The 27,474-nt window shown below is 46.5% G+C and overlaps 2 protein-coding genes across 11 annotated transcripts in view; one reads left to right on the forward strand and one right to left on the reverse strand.

The window, feature by feature from the left end:
* The window catches only part of LUC7L3 (LUC7 like 3 pre-mRNA splicing factor), a 30,395-nt gene extending 28,433 nt beyond the window's left edge, over positions 1-1,962 (forward strand). For 5 of the 9 annotated variants that reach the window (XR_004818645.2, XR_004818643.2, XR_007412895.1 and 2 more), the window contains one exon: positions 1,503-1,962. The gene's annotated coding sequence lies outside the window, so the exon portion shown is untranslated. Of the gene's footprint in view, positions 1-1,424 lie in introns of all 9 variants that reach the window. The other 4 variants (XR_004818646.2, XR_004818644.2, XR_007412896.1 and 1 more) reach the window with 1 other exon arrangement.
* Positions 1,963-4,551: 2,589 nt separating this feature from the next.
* On the reverse strand, positions 4,552-11,672 carry ANKRD40CL (ANKRD40 C-terminal like). 2 transcript variants are annotated; one of them, XM_025440047.3, is made up of 6 exons: positions 11,535-11,672; positions 10,804-10,902; positions 10,394-10,531; positions 7,084-7,158; positions 6,309-6,493; positions 4,552-5,468 (listed from the first exon to the last, which is right to left on the reverse strand). In XM_025440047.3, exons 3-6 carry the CDS (start codon positions 10,431-10,433, stop codon positions 5,325-5,327), a joined length of 444 nt encoding a protein of 147 aa, XP_025295832.3. In that variant the 5' UTR covers positions 10,434-10,531; positions 10,804-10,902; positions 11,535-11,672; the 3' UTR covers positions 4,552-5,324. The 2 variants fall into 2 exon arrangements, with proteins under 2 accessions (XP_025295832.3, XP_025295833.3); XM_025440048.3 differs by lacking the exon at positions 10,804-10,902 and having other exon boundaries at positions 11,535-11,663.
* Between the last annotated feature and the right edge of the window lie 15,802 nt (positions 11,673-27,474).

Raw genomic sequence — 27,474 nt, forward strand, 5'->3', positions numbered from 1 at the left:
ATTAATGAAAATAAATGGGATGAACTTTTAATTGGCCAGAGTCCTCAACTGTAGTGCTGGACTGGTACTTCTTTTCCATTGTGTATCTCAAGGGGACCAATTAATGAGTCTACTGCTCTGGCATCCTCCCCTCTGCAATATAGAAAGACTCTACGCATCACCTCCCTTTTTGTTAAGACCTTTTTTCTTGAAACAGATGGCAGTATATTTACAGTTAACCCTGGAACAGTGTCCAGGGAGGTTAGGGGTGTTTACATATTGTATGATTACAGTAAAGTAAGCTAGAGAAAAAGTGTTAAGAAAATCATAAGGAAGAGAGAATAATACATTTACAGTATTGGGCTGTGTGTGTGTGGGGGGGGACCCATAGGAGTGGACCTATGCAGTTCAAAATCATGTTGTTCAAGGGTCAGCTGTAGTTTTCATACTGGGTTAAAACCCATTTCTTGCCTTCTTGAGGTTAGAATGAACTAGTCATGTTTCAACTTAGATATTTATCTCCTCTCCTTATAACATTACACCTGCAGGCAATCTGTCTGGTTTCTTCAAACCACCCTATTTTCGAGGTCTGAGAAAACTTTGTTTGACTACATACAGGTTGTTAGGCACCTTCTGATTAAAGTTTTTAGAGCTGTTACAACGGAACAATTTAGGGTGGGAGTATTTTGAACTTGCATCCTTTCTGTGCTTTTAAAAATGCATTTTAGATGGGCTATGTGAATATTTTTAAACATTCTAAAGTGCATGAAACAAAAGGAAAACACTTCAGAATTTATTGTGTATATTTTTTTGTGGGATGAGACTTCGTTCAGGGCTGGTTTTCAAGTGTGAGTTCAGACTGATTTTTAGTTGTTATGAAAGAACCCCAGGTGACTACTTTTAAATAATTTTGTATTGTAATGCTTGTACATGGTTGCACATGGTTCAGAAAAACAACAGTAGAAGTGTTAAGTGATCTCTCCGTCTTCTTGTCCCTGTTCTTCCTCTCCAGGAGCTACTGCTGTTAACAATTACTCTTTCTGGAGGGAGGTGGGTGGTGGGGGATGTAAGCATATATGTATAGACCTTTTTTTAATATATGAAGTACACCTTCTGTTTTAAATCTTGCTGTTTTCACTCCGTATATTTAAAGATATTTGAGATCTAGGAGACCGCCCTTTTAAGTTTTAACATGTAGTTTTTTAAAGTACATTTCAAGTAAACCAAAGCAAAGAAATAAATGTTTTTCATTGTTGTATCAGATTTTTAAATTTCCTACTTTAAAAATGCAGTTTGAGAGTCATAGTTGATCTGTTTCTTCCCCTCAGCCCTCCCAAGTAGCCCAGTTGTCAACAGGTTAAGAATGTTTAGGAACAACAGCTTTGGGAAGTAGTTTGGCATAAGTGGCCATGCCCTAACTTCTTTTGTGGCTATTCCACTCCTAGATATATACCCTAGAGAAACTGAGACATATGTGTCAGGACATGGATGTGAAAATGTCATAACAACATTGTTTGTAATAGGAAGAAAAGGAAAACAAAAACAAACTGGGAAGACCCCACCTGTCCTTCAGTCCACTGGATAGATTCCGTGGCTTGTTCCTACAGTGGAATTGCACAGAAGTTGAACTGAGCTATGGCTACACGTGTGAACACGGATGAATCTCCGTGGTCGGGAAAGCAAGGTGCAGAAGAGTACATCCACTATGGTTCCGTTTCTGAGAAAGTCAACGCCAAGCTGTTAAGTTAAATCTATGGTAAATAAAAGCAAAGCAAGGAAATGATTAACATGAAATTCAGTGTTAACCTGTTCTATCGGAGGGAGAGGAGACCGTGGAGAGCAAGGAACAACAGCCTTCAGAGGAACTGCTAATGATGCTTTGTTGCTAAAGCTGGGTGGGCGGTTTCTTTTTTAAACTGTATGTTTATGTGCTTTTGTATATGTATGATATTTCTTAATAAAATTTAAATTAAAATGGGAAAAGGTCTTGGAGTAGGTAGTGACTAATAAAATATGTAAGCATATTTAATGAAATTTATCCTCTTTTCATGACTGGCAGGTGTGTAAAAGGTTCGGCTTCTTGAGCACCAGATTTAGGACCTTAATTGTAGTTCTTTAAAAGCTAGAAGCTGAACCTAAGTGTATTTTCTTTGTCATCAGTTATTTTTGTCTTTACATAATTTTCATTTGGGTGTCAGCGGGGGAGCTACTGCTTTTGTTCTGCTGTACGTTTCTTGCAAATTCACGCCCTTCCAGAAAGGGAACTACTGAGTGAGAAGAACAGTACTCCTGGCCCATGGTCAGGACAGCCTTCTCCTGTTCAAATTAGATTGTCAGATCAGAGGGGCAGTTCCATTTTGGCCTTGTTCTCTTAATGAGGGGTACTGTGAAGTGTTAGATGTTCACACTTTAAAAGGGAAGTCATTGAAAGTAGAAATGTATCTGCGGGTGCATAAAATTCACCTGCATCAGGAGTGGACCTCTTACCCCCAACTGTGGCCTCCCAGCCAGCCTTTAATCCCCTAGTGGGAGTTTAGGGCCTAGCCCTAGGTTCATTCTGTGTATCCCCAAGTGCTGATGTGCCAGGTACTATTCTGATACCTTGGATAGATTGGTGAGCAAAAGAGGAACACTGCCACCTTCTCATGGTGGCATCTGTCAGGCCTATGAGCTGTACAGGAAGGACTTCTGCTCTGAGGGATGGAAGGGGGCACTACCAGACGACACATTGTAAATGAACGTAGATTGTGAATGACAGGAGAATTCTAGATCATTCCATGTTTTAACCTGCATATGTTCTGGAATCTTTTAGGATAAGCATTATAGTACCTGATTGATTTCAATGACTTAAAAATCTTAAAATGACATTGTTGTGAAAGTCCAGTGGAATTGTAGGCAGTGGAATTGTACCTTCAGAAATTAGTTTCCACAATCTCTGCATGAAGTATAAATTACAATGAAAGTTACTCTTGAAGTCTCAAATTTTAATCTTCAGCCTTAAGACCATTCATGTTTGTTACAGGATATAAGTTTTTATAATTTTTGTTGTGCAAACTGTGTTTGAGTGGATATTGAATTTGCTCAACAGCCTGGTGATAAATTGCTGCCCCTGTTGAATTGCGGTAATTAACCATGAGGCAACATTAGGTTCTGCTATCCACATAGTGTAAGCTTTCCTCCCAACAGTCATTTTTTTCAAATTTATTCTACCGTGTTCACCTAAAAACGCCACCTAAAATCTCACTTCCCCACAAAGGGTGATTTGGGCCCACTAACAGTCAATCCTGAGCTCCTGCCCAAATTTTCCTTACTCAGGTACCTTAGGGAAGTGGCACTTGGGGGTTGATCCCGTCCATCGTCCTGTGGCAGTGGAAAGGCACTTATGTGAAATGGGCTTGCATTAGGGGATATATTGTCTTTTGAAAACCTGTGCCTTTGGTGATGAGCTTATATTTCAAGCTGAGATGCTCCCACCCAAAGAGGTCCACGGGTATTAAGCAAATTGCACATTCAGGTATTCTGTGTGTGTGTGTGTGTGTGTGTGTGTGTGTGTGTGTGTAAAAGATTTTGTTTATTCATGAGGCAGAGGGAGAAGCAGGCTCCATGTAGGGAGCCCATTGTGGGACTCAATCCTGGAACTCCAGGATCACGCCCTGGGCCAAAAACAGATGCTCAACTGCTGAGTCACCCAAGTGTCCCTGTACCCATGCTTTTTAAAGCCTTACTTAAAAAAATAAATAAATAAAGCCTTACTTAGTTGGGTGTTAGTGTAGTGTTGGTGTGTCCCCCACACTTCATCAAAGCTGAGGTATTGAGAATTTGGAGAGGAGGCCATGGTGACCTATTAATGTGCTTGCTGAGGGAGACGACATTTCTTCCCCAGAAGGGGCGCTGGTATTTTATTGCTCAGTTCCATGAGAATTAAGAGTCCAGGAATAATAACTGAAGACAAGTGACTCTATGGTCTGTGTTAAGTGGGTAAATGGGGTCAAGCAGCTAGCTGAGTGCCTCCAAAGTACCAGCAGTTTTTTTTCTTTTAATATTTTGTTTATTCGAGAGAGAATGAGCAACAAGGGGCACAGGGAGAGGGACAAGCAGAACCCCCGCTGAGCAGGGAGCCCACCACTGGGCACCAGGATCATGACCTGAGCCGAAATCAGATGCTTAACCAACTGAGCCACCCAGGTGCCCCCTATTCCAGCAGTTTTTTGTTTTTTTAAGATTTTTATTTATTCATGAGAGAGAGGCAGAGAAAGAAGCAGGCTCCGTGCGGGGAGCCCGATGTAGGACTCGATCCCGGGTCTCTAGGATCACACCCTGGGCAGAAGGCGGCGCTAAACCGCTGAGCCACCTGGGCTGCCCCAATTCCAGCAGTTCTTAACTAGAAGTTTGGGCTAGTGGACCCAGAAGGATTCTAGGTATTATGGTAGGAGGAGTCTAGCTTTGAGCTAGTTGTTGGTAAGGGTACCAACTTTGTTTTCTTTATCTGATTAGCAGTTTAGTGCTGTGAGCTGTATCTTGGCTGTTCTACAAGTTATGTTAAAAATGGCCTCAGTGGTAACTCAAGTCATATTAAGTCCTGCTATTTTATAGGCAAGTTTAAAAGTGTAAGGAAATTATGTGATATGTGGGACATGCTTTTTAAATTTTTTCCTTAAGATATTTTTTATTTTAGAGTGAGCTTGGGAGGGACAGATGTAGAGGAGAATCTTAAGACTCCACACAGCCTAGAGCCCAACATGGGGCTCAATCCCAGGACCCTGACCTGACCTCAGCTAAAACCAAGAGTTGGACACTTAACTGACTGTAGCACCCAGGTGCCCCGGTGGTGTGACATGCTTTTAAAAATGGAGCACCAGTGGGGGCTGGGAGGGGTGTTGCCTGGCTGGCTCAAGGTGGGAGGATCCGGTGAATGGATCTCAAGGTTGTGAGTTTGAGCCCCACATTGGGTGTAGAGATTACTAAAAATCTTTTTAAAGTGGAGCACCGATTGAACGAGGGAGTCTTGGCTTTCCCAGCTCTATCAGCTTACCCTGCCCTGGGGCAGTTCACACGAACAGACCTCAGCTATTCATCCTGACTGAACCTTAGTAGTAAATACCTATGCCTGATCAGGATTGAGGTACAACTCTACAAAATAAACTTGGGATAAGTATCATACTATACAGTTAAAAAAAAAAAAAAAAGCTCTGTCAAAGCACTTTGAAATTTCTCCCTGCCCAGAGAAGTCTGAATCAAGGGAACAATTTTCCAAAGTATACAGATGAAGTTAGCAAACCGGTACATGCATTCCCACTTGGTTATTTACAAAACATGGATTCCAGTGTTTCATTTCCAGAATTTTTCTAATAGGTTAGTTTTGCAGCATTGCTGTTGTAGCAGGGCTTCTCTATCAGGGATGGTGTGTATTCTTCTAATTCAGAGCTTCCATTTTTCATTAAAATGAGTTCTATTTCCTGAAAGTCCCGTAGTCTTAGAATGTCTTTGTCCTTAACATGTAAAAGAAATTATATGGTGGTTTATAAGTAGCATGTGAAATTATTAAGGTTAAAAATAATGGCCAGCATTTTGGGATTCTTGCCTAAACTCGGGATATTACTGTATCGGTTTCTCTATTTGTGGTAAACTGAGGTAGCAGTTGAGAAGTTTTTGTTTTTGTTCTTTTTTTGGTCTGTATTGTAGGTTTCTAAGGGGACTATATAGCAGATTGATACTGCTGAAGAAAAGGGCATTAAAAAAAAATCTGGAAAATACAATCATCCTGCTGTTCCTTTACAATGAAAATACTATTAGCCATGGCATCAATGAGAATTGTTAAAAGCATTCTGAAAGCTTTTTAAATAAAGTGTCCAGAGAAATGAGATTTTTTTCCTTCTGAAATTAAAAATAGAGATCTATATTTTGAATCTGAAATATCGATAAAGATGCAAAACAACTTTGTTTCATGAGATTACAAAGGCTGAACTGTTGTAAGCAAATAAAGGTAGTAAGTTAGTCTTTTTTCCTTCCCGGGGACCATGCCATTTACTGTCAACCAGCCAGGTTTGCAGAGGTGGAAGGGGCCATATGCATTGAACTGAGTCTTCAATTTGGGCATTGGTTATAATTCAGACCCTTTTAAAGGGCTTATAATTCAGGTGTGCAAATCGGTAAAAACACCGGATTGAGAATTTCATAGCTACCATGTTTGGCTCTCTTGCAGCCAGAGTTTCCCAGTGTCTTGAATTTGTTTTTGCATTAGAAATGCAAAGGCTAAATGATTAGCTTCACAAAACATGAATTTTGCCCATTTAGAACCCAGTCTGCATTGAGAGACTTGCAAACCCTACCTTCCTGAGCAGTGTGTTTGGTAGCTTTCTGATGGTCTTCACTTGCTCTGGTTCAATCCCCAGTTCACAGCAACTGATTTTTAGTAGATTCTGGTAACTCAGCTCTTCTCGGTTCAGTTCAACTTCAATGAAGTCATTTTCTCTGGGACTCTGAATTCTGACTTTCAGCACCAGCTCTAGATCACCTGCAAATTCATTTGCAAAAGAAAATACCAATTTAAAGCCTTTCAGTTGACCTCATCCATTCTTACCGCATAGGTCATCCCAAGAACTGAATAATGAGTAGACGTGCAGCTTTGCAGCTTTGATTGGTATATATAAACTTCAAATTATCTGAGGCTTTTCTTGGGGTGTTGGGCAAGCTCTGGGGTGGACGTCCATTATGCTCACCAAAAAGCTTGCAGTTTGAAGGCGGGATAGTATTGAAAATATTCAATAATGTACATGGTAGGTGTTTGAACTCGGTTGTTTGGAAAGCTTCAAGGAAATGTTGAGACCTCGGGCTCTGTATCCTAGAGAAGCAGTTGTGTTGAGGTGCAGAGGATTCTGTGTGATTCCTATTGCACCCCCCCCACACACACATTCCTGGGACTTCAAGGTGACAGATAGGGTCTGAGAAACAGGATAATTGCACCATCTTTTGTTGGGAGGCGGACAGTGGTGTTGAGTGAATCTTCACACTCACTGTCCCAAGAAGGAGAAGCATTGTTTGAAGGCAGAAGAACCCAAGGAATGCGTTTGGCTTTGCCACATGGTCTTGGGGCTGAGTCCTCACCTACGCAGGTGTTCTCAGGTCTGCCATCCCCTGGATCGGTAGGCAGCTGTGGATCCAAACCTTGTTTATATTCACCTGGGAAAGAGAAAAAGAAAGCATTGGGGGCATCTGTGTGGTTCAGTCGGTTAAGCACCTGCTGTTTTCAGCTCAAATCATGATCTCATCCTGGGATCATGCTCCTCGCTGGGTTCCCTGCTTAGTGGGGGGGTCTGCTGCTTTCTCTGCCCCTCCTGCCTCTTGTGCTTTCTCAAATAAAATCTTAAAAAAAAAAAAAGCGTTGAGAAACCACAGCCCCTCAGCGTTTGGCTCTCCTCCAGCTCTGCCAGTTAAGCTGGGATGATGCCCCTTCTCCACTTCCTGCTCCCCTGTCCCGCCTCCTCAAGGGAAAAGCCAAGTCACAAAAAGGTCAGTAATTATGTTCAGACTTGAAGAGTGATTTTCGTTCATCACGGCCCAAATCATGCAAAGGAGCTGAGATGCTATTTTTAAGTGGTATGTAATCTGGGGAAGAAATATTTATAATCTGTGTGCTTAACTCAAGTTTCTACTTAAATATTTTGGGCACTGAGTGCCTCGCGTCCCCAATTCTCCAGCGGGTGCAGTCCCTTTCTAAGGCATCTTCTCAACCAGAGGGAAGGGAAGAGTGCTTACCAGGGGGGCAGGCCTTTCCCCTTCTCACTGCATCCGCCCTGCTCTATGAGGGAGCCCTCTCTGCACCAGGCCCTGTGCTAAGTCCTGGGGACAGGATTAGAGCTGCCACTACAACAGCCCATAGTGGTCTCTATCCTAGAGTTGGCAAAACTAGAGGAGAGGTAGATTCTGGTCAAGTGACCTCAAGTAAACATGACATTACAACTGCGGGGGATGATGAGGCCAGAGACACAATATAGCATGAAGGCATGGAAAGGGGTCAAGGAAGAGCACCCTGAGGGCTGGGCTTCACTAGATCCAGGGGGAGAAGAAGAGATGAGATTCCTGGGGCTAGAAACAGCAACAGGAACCTGTGGGTGGGTGGAGTGGAGCTTTTGAGGAAGGAAAGGCTGTGGGGCAGAGACCATGGAGGGCCGGTGTGAGGTGGGGCAGGCTGCCACAGGGTCGTGGGATTGTGGCCGGGCGGCCTGGGCCGTCCAACTGAGTAGTCACTAGCCACAAGAAATGAGATAAATACATAAAATACAATTTTAAATACAATTTTATTTTTTTAAAGATTTTATTTATTTATTCATGAGAGATAGAGAGGCAGAGACACAGGCAGAGGGAGAAGGCAGGGTCCATGCAGGGAGCCCAACATGGGACTCCATTCTGGGACTCCAAATCACTCCCTGAGCTAAAGGCAGATAGATGCTTAACCTCTGAGCCACCCAGGTGTCCCTAAATACAATTTTAAAGACAGGAAAAGAAGTGAAATGTGTACTTTTTAATACTGGTTGTATGTGAAAATGATAATTTTGATGTATTAAGGGAAGTAGCTATATTAAAATTATTTTCACCTGTCTTGGCTTTTTAAAATGTTGTCACGAGGAAATTTTTAAATATCTACGTGGTTTACGTGATACTGTTATTGGAAAGCACTAGACCAGGTGAGAGGTTTTTGTTTTTATTCTAAAACACCAACCAAGCCTTAGATAGTTCTCAGCCCGAGGCTGTCATAATCATATTTGCATTTTGGAAAAAACCAAAAATAGAAACCTCACTATCCTCAAAAAAAAAAAAAAAAAATCCTTTGGGGTGTTGACATTCCCATTTCAGATAAGAAAATTAAGGCTGAAAGGAGGTAAAGTAACTTGCTTGAGCCTATCCCATGAGTAGATGGCAGGACATGGATGTGACCAAGGCCCGCTACACCAGTGGGGCCCAGAGCAAAAGGAAGGTGTGCAAAACAGCTTCCCCAAAGCCACATCCCTAACCCATGGCAGATGGGCGATATCCCCAGGAATCACCACCTCCCCACCTGCACCCATCTGTATCTGGCTGGGGGTTGGGGAGAGGCTCCTGCCTCTTATCCTGCCTGTCACCCTTGGAGCATGCCCTGCCTTTCCAGCCTCAACTGGGACCCTTACTTGAGTGCCTGCCAGGGGCTGAAGGGGACAACAGAACGAGGACTCTGGTAGGGATGGGGAGTGGGAGCGCATGCACATGCAGGGGTCAAGGCTCCCAGCTCCCACTCCCCCAGCACATGCTCCATCGTCCTGGCTGGCTTCACTTACAAAATAGACAAGATAAAATTATGTAAAATGTCAAGCCATAGGGCACTTGAAGGGTTGAGCAGTGGGTGTTATACTCTATGTTGGCAAATTGAATTTAAATAAAATATTTTTTTAAATAAATAAAATGTCAAGCCAGCGACCACAGAGCTTTTAATCCCAAATGTGTGACCTTTTCTAAATGTGGGGCCCTGCACAGCTGCTGTGATTGCAGACCCAAGAAGCCAGCCTTGCTCCATGCTCAGAAAGTACTCTCTCCACTGCCCAGTCTCTCCCCAGCCTCTCCCAGGGCAGCAGGATCTGCAGTCTCCTCTGTGCTCTGCATTCTGGGCCACGGAACGAGCCCCTCTCCTGGGAAGCCTTTCAGAGCCTCTGGCACCCAGGGCTCTAAGAGGCTTAGTGGTTGACCATCTGCCTTCCGTTCAGGTCTTGATCCTGGGGTCCAAGGTTTGAATCCTGCATCGGGCTCCCCTCGAGGAGCCTGCTTCTCCCTCTGCCTGTGTTTCTGCCTCTCTGTGTCTCTCACAAAAAAAGAAAGGAAGAGCGAGCCTCTGGTACCCGATCTGAAATGATGCATTTCCTGCCCCTCCACCACTCACCCCACACAGAGTATCAGAACCTCCCCCAGCCTGGCCTGCTGTAAAAGCATGTTCCTCTCTGATGAACCTGTCAGATTAGGATCCTCTGTGTGTGGCCAGGGTCTCGTGGAGGTCAGAAAGCATGACCCCCCTTTGAAGTCAGGCGGATCCGGGTTTGAAGTTTTCCTCTGCCACAGTGGCAGTGACTCGTTAGACAGGTTACTTAACCTCTCTGAGCTTCAGTTCTCTGATCTGGAAAATGGGATTCATAAACCTCTGCCTTGCGAGGTTGTAAGAAGCAGAGAAGTGAGCGCCAGAAACCACTGGCTGCTACTGGTCTTCATCACAGCTACTGATACGTGCTTCCCCCTAAAGGATGCTCCGTCCACTTGCTCTGCTCCTGGCCTCACCGGTGGCAGAGCTGGGGAGGGCCACTGGCCATACAGGCTGCAGCATCCCCCCTGTACCTCCCTCAGGCCCCTCCCAAATCTTTGAGGACCACATGGGAGACAGGACTTCCAGACTCACCTGCTGGCTTCTTGCTCACATCCTGTTGGGGTTCAGCCATGGTCAGCTCTGTTGTCCCTCAGATCAGTATCCCCTCTCACATATATGCACAAGTTCCCAACCATGTAGGAAGCACCTTCAGAAACTCAGTGCATCAGTCTGCAGTGAAACAATGTGGTCTGTAACTGGCCTGGTGAGATGGGGCAGGGGGTGCCTATTTCATAGATGGGCCAAGTAAGACTCAGGGGCACGGGATGGTGCAAGGGAAGTTCATGGCTCCCTCCTCCCTCCTTGGTCTGTGTCCACCCGGTGACACCGGAGGCTAATAGGGCTCACCCAAGGGAACGTGCCCCCCAGGAAGCTCAGCCACTGGCCCCCAGCTAGACCCGGGCAGGGTTCACCCTCCATGGAAAAGGTTAGCAAGATCCTACCTCAGGGAGAAGAAAAGCCAAACGCTTAGGTTCTTGGCTCCAACAGGCTCTCCATCCTCCCCAATTCTCTCCCTTTTCTCTCAACCCCGTCCTCAGCAGCTGTGAGTGACAAGAAAGCAGGAAGACCCCAGCCCATACCTGGGAGACTGCCTTGGCCATGATCCCAGATCCTTTTATTTTAAACATAAAAATGGTGAATTTGGGGGCACCCGGTGGCTCAGCGTCTGCCTTTGGCTCAGGGCATGATCTCCCCCCCGCCCCCCGCCGCCGTGAGTCTGCTTCTCTCTTTGCCTGTGTCTCTGCCTCTCTGTGTGTCTCTCATGAATAAATAAATAAAATCATAGAAAAAAAAAAAGTGAAGTCTGGGGGCCAGAGCAGAAGGTTTGGCGAAGGGTGTGTGGAGCTGGGCAAAGTCCGAGAAAGAGCTGCTGCCTCCAGGGGGTGTTGAGGAGAGGAACCCATGGGTCTGGTGATGACTCTCGCATTTCATTTAACCCTCCAGTGACAGGAGCCTTGGAGTCACCCGGGAAGCCCTAAAAACCATGGGGGCCTGGGTTCCACCCTCTGAAGAGTCCAACATAGTGTGGGTCTGGGGAGCCTTCTGGGCTCTGAAATTCTTAAAAGATCCCCAGCTGATTTTAATGTGTGGCCCAAGTCGAGAACCACCGATCTGGTCCAACTGCTCAAGGGGACAGAGGGGGAGCAGAGATACAAGAAAGGGAAATGCTCACCGACGGGCACCCGGGCTCCCAGTCACCAGCCTGACGCTGCCTCCCCAGCGCCCTTCCTGTGGGGAATGGAGGAAGGTGGGGCTCTAGCCGCGGAGGAAGCCGTCGGGATCTGCCCGGCCTCACCTCCCGAGAACGGGGAGGAACATGCACTTTGGCCAGCCTGGCTGCCGGGGTGTGGTCAGCCATAAAAAGGGCCTAGAGGGGCAGAGGGGCCGGAGATGAACAGGCTTGGACAGCGGGCTCCGTCCGGTCCCACTTACTGCTCTGCCCTCGTTCACTCACTCCCCATTCATGGATTCATTCGTTCATGGAATCACTCTATGATACTGACTTTCTTCTCATTTGAGGTTTTTTCCCCCTTCTAATTTAACTAATTAATTCATTTTTAAAGATTTTAATTTTTTTAAAGATTTATTTATTCATGAGAGACACACACAGAGAGGCAGAGACACAGGCAGAGGGAGAAGCAGGCTCCATGCAGGGAGCTGGATGCGGGACTCGATCCCAGGACTCCAGGATCACGCCCTGAGCAGAAGGCAGACGCTCAACCACTGAGCCACCCAGGCGTCCCAAGATTTTAATTTTTTAAGTTATCTCTATATTCAATATGGGACTCGAATCCACAACCCTAGTGTTGAGAGTTACATGCTCTACTGACTGAGGCAACCAAGCACTCCCCTTTCAATTAATTTTTAAAAAACTGTTTTCAAGCAAAATATTACATGCTCTAGTTTAAACAGTTTAATGGTGGGGCACCTGGGTGGCTCATTCGGTTGGGCAGCTGACTCTCGGTTTTGGCTCAGGTCGTGATCTCAGGATCCTTGGATCGAGCCCCACGTTGGGCTCCGTGCTCATTGGGGAGTCTGCTTGTCCCTCTTCCTCTGCTCCTTTTCCTACTCTCTCTCTCTTTCAAATAAATTAATTAAATTATTTATTTTTAAAAAAACATTTTATTTATTTATTCATGAAATACACACAGAGAGAGATAGAGAGAGGCAGAGGGAGAAGCAGGCTACATGCAGGGAACCCAACGCGGGACTTGATCCTGGGTCTTCAGGATCATGCTCTGGGCTGAAGGCGGCACTAAACCGCTGAGCCACCCAGGCTGCCCTAAATTAAATTTAAAAAACCAAAAACCAAAATCCAGTCTAGTCTAATGGCATTCAACATCAGGGTCAGTTAGCTAAGAAGAAGACAAACTGCTTGATGGGGAGGCAACCACACAAGCCTTGGGGTGGATCTTTTTCATTCATGAAAAAGCACTCATGATAGGCACTTAGTGGGCCCTTTTATTTATGTATTAGCTTTTTTGTGTATGAGGGTGGCTTGTAATTTTTACGTAGTTTCAAACTGACATAAGAATTGCAAGAATTGGGACACCTGGGTGGCTCAGTGGTTGAGTGTCTGCCTTTGGCTCAGGTCATGATCCCCATGATGGCTCAGGTCCTGAGGTCAAGTCCCTCACTGAGTTCCCCATGGGGAGCCTGCTTCTCCCTCTGCCTATGTCTCTGCCTCTCTGTATCTCTCATGAATAAATAAATAAAATCTTAAAATAAAAAGTTGTGAGAATCTATACTCTTTTTATCAATGGTTCACATTTTGCCACATTTGCTTTAATATTCTCTAAGTATGTGAATACATGTATATGTGTATATGTAATATACACACACACACAAACACACCTTCCCCCCATCCCCAATCATTTGAAAGTAAGTTGTAGATATCATGCTCCTTTATCCCTAAAGACTTGAGGCTATATTTCCTAATATCAAGGATATTCTCTTCCATATCAAGGTACAAGAATGAGGGGTGCCTGGGTGGCTTAGCTGGTTAAGCATCTGCCTTCAGCTTAGGTCATGATCTCAGGATCCTGGGTTTGAGCCCCGAGTCAGGCTCCCTGTGGGGAGTCTGCTTCTCCCTCTCTCTCTGCTCCTCCCCCTGCTCATGCTCTCAAGCTCTTTCTCTCAAATAAATAAATAAAATCTTTAGAAAAATACAAGGATCAAAATCAGGAAATCTAGCATGGATATAATGTCATTACCTAGACTGCAGCCCATACTCAATTAACTCACAACATCCTTTCTAGCATTTGTGTGTGTGTGTCCCGGTCCAGGATTCAATTCAGGATCATGCCCTGCATTTACATCTCACACATTTCTTTAATCCAGAAAAGTTCTTCAGCCTTTGTTTTTGAAGAGTCCAAGCCAGTATTTTTGTCATTTGTCCCTCAGCTGGTTTTGTCTGATGCCTCCTCATGATAGATTCAAATCAAGCCCTTTGGTGGGAATACTGTAGAAACGCCGGCAGGTCTTTCTTAGTGCATCACATGGGGGCACATGTTCGTTTGTCCCATTGGAGGGGATGGTGACTTCAACTACTTGTGAGAGGAGATATCTGCCAGGCTTTCCCATTGCAGGGTTTGTTTTTTTCTCTTTGCAATTCATATGTATGTTATGGGAAGATATTGTGAAACCAAATTTTTCAAATTTTCACCTCTTAGTATTTAAAATTCATTGAAGATTTTGGCTTGAATCAGTAGTGACTTGTAATGATTGCACAATGGTGATTCTCTAATTCCATTATTCTTTTTTTAAATTTTACTCATATATCTTGAGAGAGAGAGAGAGAGAGAACGAGCATGTGTGCGTGTGAGCGGGAGGAGGTACAGATGGACAGGGAGAGAGAATCTCAGGCAGACTCCCCACTGAACGTGGAGCCTTCTCAGGACCCTGAGATCACAACCCCAGCTGATATCAAGAGTCGGACACTTAACCAACTGAGCTACCCAGATGCCCCTAATCCCATTATTCTTTCTACATATATATTTGGTATTCTTACTGTAAGGAAGGGATTTCCTTCTCATTCATTCACCCATCATCAGCATGGACTCATGGATTCTTATTTTATTCATTGGGTTATGATCCATTACTATCATTTTTAAAATTTTCTGTGATTTTTTTAATGGTTTTTGTTTTAAAGGATTTTGTTTGTTTGTTTGTTTGTTTTTAGGGAGGATGGACAGAGGGAGAGAGAGAGAATCTTAAGTGCTGGGTGTGAAGCCTGGTCGGGGCTGATATCACGACCCTGAGATCATGACCTGAGCTGAAACCTAGTCAGGCACTTAACTGACTGAGCCACCCAGGTGCCCCAAAAGATTTTATTTTTTTAAGTTATCTCTAGACTGAACATGGGGCTTGAACTCACAACCCCGAGATCAAGAGTTGCACACTCCGCTGACTGAGCCAGTCAGGTGTCCCTCTCGTTATTTATTTTGATATTTAAATGATCCCACCTTTATACAGTATGCGCCTCCAGCTGTTTCCCACATCCCGAGACATATCGCCATTATTTTGTTTCTGGCACACCAAGATATTCTGGGTTCAACTTGTACTGTTCCCACCCCAGGCCTGGAATCTACCACTTCTCCCAGGAGCCAGTTTCCTTCTAGTTGGAGGAAGAGGCGTGCTCATTCCTGCAGGGAGGCCAAGAAGAATACTTTGGGGGCTTTTGAGCGCACAGAACAGGAACCACTCACGCACACATATACACAGACATCTGTATCCATTTCTGTGTTTATAAATCGAAGATACAAGTTTTAGGACTGATATTTCCAGCTCTATCCCACCCACAGGTCTCCCTCCCCCCACTTTCTTCAGTTCCATATTACAACTCTTTTTCCCAACAGTGGGAAATCTGGCTCCTGGCCCCCTTAAATATATTTACTCCTCTGCTAATCCTACAGTACATGGGAAATAGTCCCAGTGCCACTTATTTGAAATTAGGTTCATTGTTTGTGTGTGTGTTTTAGAGTTCATCCCAATCCCCATTGATGCTTTTTGAGTATGTAAAATATGAATATGGTTCGGGGCACCTAGGATGTGCAGTCAGTTAAACAACTGACTCTTGGTTGATCTCACGACTCTCAGTGTCGTGAGATCAACCCCATATCTTAAAAAAAATGTTAAAACTATTCAGAAATTTATATTCATAGAAGTGACATCCAACATTTCCAACCCTTCCATTTTGCTCTCATCTATTTCCTGTAGGAAACTAATCTCCTTAGTTTCTGAGCTATCTTTTCTAGGTTTCTTTTGGCAGAATTAACCAGAGGAATGTCTATTTTCTTACTATTTCTTTTTCTTACAGCAAAGGTACTACGTATATGCTTTCTACCTTGCTTTTTGTTCACAATCCATCTGGAAATTATTTATTTTTAAAGATTAAAAAAATGTTATTTATTTATTCATGAGACACACAGCATCAGAGACATAGGCAGAGGGAGAAGCAGGCTCCCTGCAGGGAACCTGTTGCAGGACTCGATCCCAGAACCCTGAATCATGCCCCGAACCCAAGGCAGATGCTCACCACTGAGCCACTCACACACCCTTATTTTTAAAGATTTTATTCTTAAGTAATCTCTACACCCAATATGGGGCTTGGATTCACAACCCCGAGATCAAGAGTTGCGTGCTCTTTTGACTGAGCTGGCCGGATGCCCCTGGAAATCATTTTATATCAGTTCATAAAGATCTCCTTTCTCTGTGTGGGTATTTTGTAGTCTATTCAATGAATTGCCTACATACAGGTGTTGAGCGTATTTCCAATATTTTGTAATTACAGACAATGCCTTAATTAGTAATCTGCCTATGTATTTTTTACTGTTGAGGGCATATTGTCTGGGTAGATTCCTAGAAGCAGGACTGGAAGGTCAAAGAGTAAATGCCTATGTACTTTTGTTAGACATGACCACATTGTCCTCCATTAATACTGACCCTTTCTCATTCCCACCAGCCACATATAAGAGCGCTTGCTTCCCCATGGTCTCATAGGGTGCTGTCGAGCTTTGTTATTTTTGCCAATCAGAGAGTAAGAGATGGAGTGTTAGAATGTGGGTTTTATGATTATTGAGGTGAGGCCAAGAGATTAGGGGACCACTAACACTGAAACAAGTGTTAGTGTTCCCAAGAAGAAGGGGCCGTGGTGTGGCACACAGAGAAGCACCAGGCTCAGGGGGACAGAGGTAGTAAGGGAGAAATGTCGACAAGAGACTTTATTACGTGGGAAGAATGGCCAAGCAGATTTAGGACTGTCTAGTTGTTTGTGTTCTTTTTAAGATTTTATTGATCTATTCATGAGAGATACAGAGAGAGAGGCAGAGACACAGGCAGAGGGAGAAGCAGGCTCCCTGTAGAGAATCTGATTCGGAACTCGATCCCAGGACCCTGGGATCATGACCTGAGCCAAAGGCAGACGCTCAACCACTGAGCCACCCAGGTGTCCCTCGGACTGGTTAGTTCAAATGAACACTTCACTGGACCCGGGGTGCAAGTAGGGGCAGCCTAATTGTCTGCTGCCCAGCCCTGGACTGATTAGGGCAGGGGGAGAGTGGTCTGGAGTGTGGGAGCTTGAGATCTTGCCACGTTTTGCATTCTTCTATTGTTTAGACTTTATCATTTAGTAGGACTTTCTAATTGCTGGGAGATTCTTCACAGGTCTCTTGCATGCAGTGAGTAGATAGAGCATAGGCATTGGCTGTCTTTGGACTTTTTCAAGGATATTTGTATAGTGAACAATCTTGGAAGTTCGAGACAGTGTCTCTCTCTAGAGCAAAGGGCGGCTTCTAAACTTCCCCATACAATAAAGATAATGACTCCTTGGGGGGTGGCGGGGAGAGGCAAAGGTCAGGCAGGGATACTGACCATTGTAAAAGATTCTGGTTCCCTGAGGCTGGGGATCCTCCTTTGCAAGCTGTTTTATTATTACTATTTTAATTACTTGTGTATATTCCTTTGAAAAAAAAGAAGAAAGATTTTTCAATGTATGGTATCAAGGAAGGTGGTCCAGAAGGAGGCTCATGGAGCCTCCCCCACCCACACACCTGTGTGCACTGGAGAAGACAGTGGGGAGCTCCTGGTAACCCCAGAAGACCCGGGGGTGTTGTGCCACCACTGGACCTGAATAGACATGAGGCTGCAAGGGAGCAGGAGGCTGAAACCAAGCCCACCTTCTTTTTTTATTTTTTTATTTTTTTTTAATTTTTATTTATTTATGATAGAGAGAGAGAGAGAGAGAGAGAGGCAGAGACACAGGCAGAGGGAGAAGCAGGCTCCATGCACCGGGAGCCCGACGTGGGATTCGATCCGGGGTCTCCAGGATCGCGCCCTGGGCCAAAGGCAGGCGTCAAACCGCTGCGCCACCCAGGGACCCCCAAGCCCACCTTCTGTGCTTACCAATCCAGCACCCAGGCAGGAGGACCTTGGCTGCTCACTCCAGGACATGCCTGCTCCTGGGAGATAAGGCTGTGGACCCACTAAGTAGTACTCGGCCCTTAGTAGGCCCTCATAAGTATCTGTCAAATCAATGAGGAAAAATCCATGCTAGCTTCTAGGATTGGTGATCCAGCTAAAAAGGCATTTTGGTTCTGTACAAAGGATGTGGGCACTGGGAAAGGAGGGCCCAGGAGAGGGTGGGAAGAGAAGTCATTGTTACTTATGAGTTGGGGGGCCATAGATGATTAACTTCTCCTTGAGCCTCAGTTTCTTCATCTATACAATGGGCGTTGATAATGATTCCACCTGTTCTAGTTATGAGGACAATTCAAGGATATAATATGCAAAAATACTTTCCATATCTGTTGCTGTATATTGTCACTGCTGGCTGGAGTTCTGGTGGCCCTGAGCCAATTCAGATGAAGCCCTTGAATACCCACTAGGGTGCAGGAAGGCACAGGGGCCTTTGTTGTCCAAGGATGGGTTTGTTTCCAAAGACCCTTTACCTGCAGGCCCCACCTTCCATCAGCTGTTTTGTTTTGTCTTCCTCTTGGGGAGAAGGGGCACTACTTTGGCCATATATACTTTTCCTTTGGTCTTGGAATCAACAAGATGGCTCCCTGGAGAAAGATGCTGGCTTTCCATTGGACAGACATGTGGGCTATTTAACCACTGAGTAGTGCTTGGACCACCAGGTTGGGTGAAAGAGCGAAGTCCCCAGGGTGGTTGCAGGATATGAGGATTTGAATTTAGGATGAAAGGAACAAGAGCCAGTCCAAGAGCTTAACTTGTTGGGGTGGCAGGACTCTCTATCAGGTGCCACCACAGGACAGTGTTTAAGCAGGTAAGAGTAGCCCGGGCCCTCTGCAGGCTACTCCCCAAGCTGCTGCCCCTGCTGCATTTCTCTTGGGTTGTGGGGGTCTCCTTCACCCCAGGAGGTTTGGAGAGGCAGCAGGAAAAGCTGGGAGTGAGAGTCCCAACACCTGCCCGGTCCACCTGCTGCTTTGACTTGTGTTCCTGCACCTACCCAGCCCCCTGCCCCATTCGTGTCCTCCCCTCAGCATCTGTGTGTGTGTGTTGTTTGCTATAGTATTTGTTGTTTTTTGTTTACAAGATAATATAATGCTTCTGGTTTAAAAAAAAAAAAAAAAGGTCAAGACCTCAAAAGTCTGGAAAGAGGAAAATTCAGTTCTCCCAGGCACCTCCCAGGAACCCCGGGGTTCCCATGAAGACATTTTCCCTGCTTTATTCCCTGATGTGTACCCAGGTCATGCAACAGACTGGTGCCTGGAACCCACCCACCCCATTCCTGGTCCCCAGTGTTGGTTGAATGAATGAAAGAATTGTGAATGAATGTGCAGTTTGGGATGAATTTTCCAGTATTTTTTTCTATGTGCATACCTGCATAAATATATTTAGAAAAAATATGGGATCATGATGTAAATGTGGTTCTGAACTTTTAAAAAAAATACACAATTCCTTGTTGGTATTTCTCCCTGTTACTTTATACCAGGGTTTCTCAACTTTGGCACCATGGATATGGAGGGTCAGATCAGTACTTGGGAGCAGTGCTGTGCTCTGTAGGATGAGCAGCATCCCTGGCCTCTGCCCACCAGATGCCTACCCTGGCCTCTGCCCATCCTCCACCATATGATGATAATAATAAAGGTTTCCAAGTGTTACCAATGTCCCCTTGGGGGCAAAATTGCCCCCTGCCAGAGAACAACCCATTTATAGACCTCCTTCTTTTCCTGGCTGTCTCAGAGTATTCCAGAATGTGGCTGTGGAATGTTTTCGCTGATTTGTCCACAATGCTGACCTTGCAAGAGGTCCACCTGAACACTCATGTTTCCTACAGGAAACTTTCCAGAAGTAGGATTGCTGAACTGAAGCCAGGACACACTTTACCAATCCATGCCTTTTACACGACAGCTGGAGCTCGCTTCACTCCGTGCTTGGCAGCAATGGGAATTCATCTTTCCGATCTTTGCCAGTCTGATGCTGTTTGTGAGCAACGGCCCTTTTTATTTTGTTCTCTTGTAGAATAGTATTGATCATTCCTTCCAGGAAAATGTTAAATAACAGCAGTGATCACGAGGAGCCCCCCTTTGGCTCAGACTCTCACAGTGTACTTGGAAAAACTGTTATCCTGTAGATATGTATGTGTCTGTTTCATGCATAAACTCATTTTTCAAGTGCTCTGCAATGGGGTCTTCATGTTCTCTTTGAACATAAGGTTGTTTATGAGAGAGCATTAATGTTTCTAAGCAGTTGGAGGATTTTATTTTACTTCATTTATTTCTTATGTGCTCAATTGTGGTGATAAAAAATCACCAGCCTGTACTATTTCTTTTGGAATTGATGGAGATTTCCTTCACATCCTAAGTCAATTTTTGTAAATGTTTATAAATATTATGTTACCTCTAGAACATAAGTGAACCCCCTGCACTGTTCCCCACAGCTGTATCTCCAGGGCTTTGAATGATACCTGGCACATGATTGGTGCTCAATATAAATTTGTTGAATAAAGGACTGGATGAGGGGCACCTGGCTGGCTCAGTCGGAAGAGTGGGTGACTCTTGATCTCAGGGTCAGGAGTTTGAGCCCCACATTGGGTGTAGAGATTATAAATAAATAAATAAATAAATAAATAAATAAATAAATAAATGGATGGGCGGCCCTTGTAACTTCTGAGAAACATGATTCTTTTCATTGTTTCTTAAATATCTGATCTGTTAAGGACTAAGAGGTGTTTCCATTTGTCAATTTTTCCATGCATTTTCTACAGTTTTTCTTTGTATATTTTTTGGTCTATTTTTATTTTTTAAAGATTTATTTATTTACTTGAGAGAGAGAGTGAGTGCACCGAGGGACAGAGAGGGAGAGGGGCAGAGATGAGAGAGAGACAGAGAGAGTGAGTGCACAGAGGGAGAGGGAGAAGCAGACTCCCTGCTGAGCAGGGAGCCCAGTGAGGGGCTCAATCCCAGGACCTTGAGATCATGACCTAAGCTGAAGGTAGATGCTTAACCGACCCAGACACCCAGGCACCGCGTTTATGTTTTTTAATAGCAGCTTTATTAAAACATAATTCACATACCATAAAATTTACCCACTTAAAGGTGTACGATTCAGGGCTTTTTGGTATATTTCCAAGGTTGGACAACCATCACCAGAGTCTTATTTCAGAACATTTCCATCCCACAAGAAGAGATCCAGTACCCATTAGTCGTCGCTCCTGGCTCTCCCAGCCCCTGGCCACCACTAATCTACTTTGTGTCTCCATGGGCGTGCCTATTCTGGACATTTGAAGTGGAATCATGTAATATGTGGCCTTTTGTGTCTGGCTTCTTTCACTTAGCATAATATTTTCAGAGTTCATATTATAGAATGTATCAGCACTTCACTCCTTTTGTTGCTGAATAATTTTGCACTGGGTGGCGATGTTACACATTTTATTCATCAGTTGATGGACATCGGGTTGTCTCCACTTTGGGGCTATTATGGAAGGCAGCTATGCTCACCACTATACCATCAACCCCTGTTAGGTTTCAGCTATTATGAATACTGCTGCTGTAAACATTCCGGTGCAAGTTTTTGTGTGGACATGTTTATTTTATTTTGATTTTTAAAATTTATTTATTTATTTATTTATTTATTTATTTATTTATTTATTTATTTAGTGAGTGTGCAAATGAGGCTGAGGGAAGGGCAAAGGGAGAGGGGGAGAGAGAATCCTAAGCAGGCCCCAGGTGGAGCACGCAGTCAGACTCGGGGCTTCATCTCACAACCCCGAAGATCATGACCTGAGACAAAATCGAGAGCTGGCGCTCAACCGACTGAGCCACCCAGATGCCCATGTGATTTGTTGTGTTAATTTTAAAAAATTGGGGAGTTACTTCAGTGGCTCAGTCAGGCGAGGACTTTTGATTTCATCTCAAGTCATGATCTCAGGGTTGTGAGATGGAGCCCTGCATCTGGCTGGGTGCTCGGCATGGATCCCCCTCAAGATTCTCTCTCTCTCCCTCTTCCTGTCTCCCATCCACTCATTGTCTTGCACTCTCTCTCTCTCAAAAAAAAAAAAAAAAAAAAAAAAAATCTCTCTTGAGTTAATATACCAGCAATGGAATTGCCCGGTTATAAGGTATGTTTGACATTTCGAGGAACTTACCAGTCTGTTCTCCAAGTGGCTGCACCATTTGACAATGTTACTAGCAATGTAAAAGGGTTCCAACTGATCCACATCTTGGCTCATACCTGTTCATACCTGTCTTTTTAATTGTAGCCGCTCTGGTGGGTGTGAAGTGGTGGCTGGACCTCTTTGTGGTTTTGTATTTCCCTGATGACATGAGCATCGTTTCCTGTTCTTGGCCATTGTCCATCTTCTTTGGAGAAACGTCTATTCAAATCCTTTGCTCATTTTATTTATTTATTTTTTCTTCGCTCGTTTTAAATTGGGTTGACTTTTCATTGTCCAGTCGTAGGGCAGTTTTGCACGCATCATGAACACGAGTCCCTCATCAGATTGATGATTTGCAAATATTTTCTCCCATCCTGTGGGTTGGCTTTCCCTTTCTTGATGGACATAGGTCTTTATGTTAGGTTACTGGGTGCACAGTGCATCCTCTGGGGTCCCCCTCCGCATGATCAAGAGATCTGCTTTGTCCCATGCAATTCTGAGTTGAATTCAAGGTCGTGACCTTGGTTTGCATGCGCCTGTGCATCTGAGCGGAGGTCAGCGCTCAGAGAAGCTGGCTTTGCCTCCTCCTGTCTGTCCTCACAGGATGCTCCTCCGCAGACGGGCCCCCCTGGGGTAACCAGTGATGTCCAGGCCGCCCTCCCCCCCCCCCCCCCCCCTAGCAACCCACCTGCGCCCCCGCACGCGCCGCCAGGCGCCCTGGGCGCGGTCAGAGCCACCGATGCTGTGCTCGTCTGGTCCAGCAGGGGCCGCCCCGGGCCTGCCTGAGGCCCCCCTGGACCCCGCGCGCCGCACCTCGTCCCTCCCAGGCCGCCCAGCTCCCAGCAACACCTTCGGGTTTAAAGCCCCAGAGCAGTTTTCCCGGCGGGGCGAGCCGGGAGCCGCCGCGTGCACACCTGCCCCGCGCCGCGGCTCCTCCGCTCGGGCCTGGGCGCCAGCAGCTTCCCACGCGGGGCGCCGGAAGGATGCCCGGCCTCGCTCGGAAAGAAGCGTGCGCCGCTGAGCACCGTGCCTGGCGCACAGCAGGGCCTAATAAATGCAAGGTTTGCTAGCAAGGCTTCGGAGGGCCAGGAATGCCTCCGCAGCTCCCCTGAAATAAGCCCTTGTTCCCTCGGGCAATGCCTATGGGGGGGTCCTCAGGTGGGGTACTTTTGTAGGGGGGCAGGGAGGGAATTTTGCAGTCGGATATGTGGACATTTTTATTTTCCGTAACTGGCTTTATTTTATTTTTAAAGACATTTATTTATTTGAGAGAGACAGAACCTGCACGAGCAGGGGGAGGGACAGAGGGAGAGAGAGAGAATCTCCAGCGGAACCCCCCCCCCCCCACTGAGGGCAGCGCCCCATGCGGGGCTTGATCCAGACCCCCCCCGCCCCCCCCCGCCCCCCCGAGATCCTGTCCTGAGCCAGCGCAGACCAAGAGTTGATGGTTTAACCGGCTGCACCCCCCAGGTGCCCCTCCAAAACGGACTGACTCCCATCTCAGTTTTTCATGTTGCATGCTGTAGAGACGTTTTCTTTCTTTTTTAAAAATATTTTATTTATTTATTCATGAGAGACACACACAGAGAGAGGCAGAGACACAGACAGAGGGAGAAGCAGGCTCCGTGCAGGGAGCCCCACACGGGACTCGATCCCGGGACTCCAGGAACAGGCCCTGGGCTGAAGGCAGGCGGTCAACCACTGAGCCATCCAGCGATCCCCATGTGGAAATGTTTTCTTAAAGAATTCTGGATTTCCTTGTTTCCCCCTCTCCCCAGGGTTCCAACTAGTGCTGTCAGTCAGAGAAGCGCTCTGGTCTTGGTCACTCTGTTGGCCTCTGTAACATGGGCTTGGGCCCCACTGGCCCTTCTTTGCTGGCAGCTGTTCGTGCTGGTGCACCACCCCCGATGGTGCCTACACCTGCCAGCATCCACCAAGAAGCCCCGTGCTCCATCAGCCTCCTTGGTCATTGTATCATGCAGACTCCTGGCGTCTTCTGGCCCCAGAACCCTCTCTCAGCCACTTCTGTGGGAAACGGGGGCGGGGGCTGCCTCAGGCCCTCTTTGCCCAGGCAAGCCATGCTGTTGGGTCTCCGGCCTAGAGAATGGGATGGAGTGGTGGGAAGGAAACATGCTCTTGCATGGCAAGGACCTCAGCTTTGAAGTTCAAGACCCAGCTCCTTTCGCTTCTCTCCACTTCTGGAACAGCCTTGCCCTGGAGACATCCTTGCTACTGTTTGTAGTGGGGCAGGGCAGGATGATGTACCAGGAAAGAAGCCTGATTGATATTTCCAAATATCAGCCTGCCACACCTTTCCCCCTGCTTTCTGGGTACTCTGAGTAAGGTACAGAGTGACTCACGGCCTGCAGCACTCCAGGGGAGTTTTTGTGCTCCTGGTAATGTGTAGGGTGGAGTTGACGAGGGTGATGGGTGACAGTGGAGGTTTTCAGAGGGTTGGTGCTCAGCCCCTTTTGGGAGGGTAGACGAGTCAGAGTTCCCAGTTACAACAACAGAAAATAACTCTAGTTAATGACAGCCTGAAAGGAATTTTCTGGAAGGATGACGGGTGGCCCATAGAGTCACAGGGTAGGCTGGAGAACGAGGCTCACCATTTGGGCATGAACCCAAGAAGGCCAGGAGGGAAGGACTAATGAGAATGGCAGCCTCCCCTGCGCCTTGGTGCCCCAACACCCGAAGAGTGACATCTCAATGGTCCCATCTTCTCCATGACCCTCAATCAGTGACAAAGTTATTGGTGGGATGAGCCCAGGTTGAGTAGGCAAGCTCTGTCGGCAGAGATCTGGGAGTCTGGCCTTACTGGGCTTCCGTAGGGGAACCCTGCCTCCCGCCCCTCCTGGGATTCCTGCCCCACCCCCCATGGGTATTTGGATGCTAAGCAACCAAAAACAACAAATGCCATACATCTCTCTTATTTCCCCAAATGTGCATTTGCCAAGAGGCAGTTTCAAACCTGCCTCATCTAGGCAGTCTGGTACCTGGAGTGCTGCTTGTTTATGCCACTCGGAGAGCTTGCCAAGTAGAGTTAAATCATGTAAACAGACTACGTGCTTCTAGATAATTCTTACACCAGGCTTCTTTTCATGGCTAGCGGAATAACTAACGTTTATTGAACAAAGTCCCAGGCACTGAGCTAAGTGCTTTATGTCAATGATCTCATTGGGTCTTGCCCTTAAAGTTGACGCCATGTTTTCAAGGAGGAAACTGAGGCCAGATGGTTTAGTAGCTTTTCCAAATTCACACAGGTTTCAATGGGAGGAACGGAGACTTGAATCCAGGCAGCCTGTCTCTGGAGGTTGGCTAGGAAGGGGGGCCCTGCTCTCTGTGATCCAGTGGAGACAGACATCAAACCAGTAAGCACAAGATTATGTATGTTATTACAATGAGCACCAGAAACGGAAAGAGCAGGGTGGAAGGAGGAATACTAACAGGGTAGACAGTATATAGAGAGGGGTGAATGGGGGGTCCCAGGAAGGTCTCTGTGAAGTGCTTTTAAGCTGTGACCACATGATGGGATTTAGCCAAGCAAAGATCAAGGGGAAAGATGCAATAGCAGGTGCCAAGGTCCTGGGGCAGGAAAGAACTGAATGAGTTAGTAGAATGAGAAAGAGGCCAGTGCAGCGGGAAGGGAGAGAGTGGAGAACCTCTGGGCAGGACTTCAAGTCTGTTCAGACAGGGTCTGTGAGCTGTCTTCAGCTCAGAACTCCTGCTGCTTCTCCTGGGCTCACCCCCAACTTCAGTCCCTCTGCAAATCCTCTAAGCTCTTCTCCCCACCTCCATGGTGGCCACCCTGGTCTCATTAGTGAGACATCCCCAAGCCCCCAGGTTTCCTTGCTCTGTGTCACCTTGAATCTGCCTTCCAGCAGCACTAATGCAATCCAGTTGGATCACACCTCCTCAGCTACTCATTTCACTTAGAGGAATAGTCGACATCTTCTAAGAGTCTACAAAGCCCTCCATGGTCTGGCCCATGTGACCTCCCTGCAACTGTCCCCTCCCTCGCTGGCCCTTTGCTCTTTCAAACACATCAGGCAAGCTCCTACCTTGAGGACCTCTGCACTGGCTGTTCCTTGGGCCCAGAATGTTCTACCCCACACATCTGCGACTCTCTTATCATCCTGCAGGCTTGCCTGGGTGTGTTGTTGTTGTTGTTCTTCTTCTTTTTTAAGATTTCATTTATTTATTTGATAGAGAGAGTGAGCACAAGCAGTGGGGAGGAGAAGGGGCAGAGGGAGAAGCAGACTCCCCACTGAACAGGGAGCCCAATGCAGGGCTTGATCCCAGGACCCTGGGATGATGACCTGAGCCGAAGGCAGACACTTAACCAACTGAGCGCCCTCCCCTACCTGCCCCAGGTGGCCCCTGGGGTGGGGGGGTGGGGCTCTCATAGCAAAGCAGAGAGCAGGAACAGCAGAAGGAAATGCACAGCTCTCTGTGTCTTGTCTGCTGGCATCCTACTGGCCAAAATGCCATACAGCTGAGCCCGAGCCTGGGGGAGCAGATGGCACACGGTGAGGAGGCAGGGAGAGACGACAGCTGGGGGTGGGGGCTCTTGTGCACTTGACCTGATCTCCAAACCCACCCCCCCCACCCCCCCACCCCCCATCCCCCCCCTCCCCCGTGCATAGAGACTTCAAGGATCTTTCCTTCAGTCACTGTTTTGTTCTCCCCTAACAAATGTCTATTGAGCATTTGCAACTGGGGACACAGCAGCCTGCAAAGTCCCTGCCTTTTGAGAGCTTATACTTTAGAGATTATGACACACAATAAACAGAGAAACAAAGTTGGGGAAGTGCTATGAAGAAATGGGAGGAGGAATGGGCCCAATTGTAGGTAGAGCAGCCAGGGAAGCCGATGCTAATGAGATGTTTGGGCTGAGACTTAATGAAGTGAGAGGGTGAGCTACAGGGATGTGTGGGGCAGAAGGTTCCATGCCAGGGCAGTAGTGAAGACACTGAGGCAGCATGTGCCTGATGCACTTGGTGTGCTTGTGGAGCAGTGAGAAGCCCGGGCAGCTGGAATGGAGTGTGTGAAGCAGAGAGAGGAAGGAAGGAAGATTATGGAGTTAAGTAGGGCTGGCCATGTGGGGCTCTGTGGTCTGGCAAGCACCACACCCTCCAGGTGTGAAGGGATCTGTCAGAGGGTGGCCAGCAGAGGGGTGAGGCCATCTAAATTACTCTTCCAGGAGGCCACTCCATCAGGGAAGTGGAGAGCCCTTTGGGAGGTTGTTGCAGTTGGCAAGGGGGGTTGGTGGTAGTGATGGGCGCCATGGGAGGTGGTCAGCATCAGGGTATACCTGGAAGACAGACCCACCAGGATCACCCTGGAGGAAAGGGAGGCAAGAGTAAAGAATGACCGACATTGGGGCAACTGGGTGGCTCAGTGGTTAAGTGTCTGCCTTAGGCTTAGGGTGTGATCCCAGGGTCCTGGGGTCAAGTCCCACATTGGGCTCCTGGCAGGGACACTGCTTCTCCCT

Source organism: Canis lupus, chromosome 9 (assembly GCF_003254725.2).
Source record: "Canis lupus dingo isolate Sandy chromosome 9, ASM325472v2, whole genome shotgun sequence".
NCBI classification, from domain to species: Eukaryota; Metazoa; Chordata; class Mammalia; order Carnivora; family Canidae; genus Canis; species Canis lupus.

Excerpts from the sequence above, each read along its gene's own strand:
- ANKRD40CL (XM_025440047.3), bottom strand. The coding sequence starts at position 10,433 with ATGGCTGAACCCCAACAGGATGTGAGCAAGAAGCCAGCAG. Across the intron at positions 7,159-10,393 it reads TGTGAGCAAGAAGCCAGCAG|GTGAATATAAACAAGGTTTG; the intron begins GTGAGTCTGGAA and ends TCTCTTTCCCAG. Across the intron at positions 5,469-6,308 it reads CAAACACACTGCTCAGGAAG|GACAAAGACATTCTAAGACT; the intron begins GTAGGGTTTGCA and ends TTACATGTTAAG.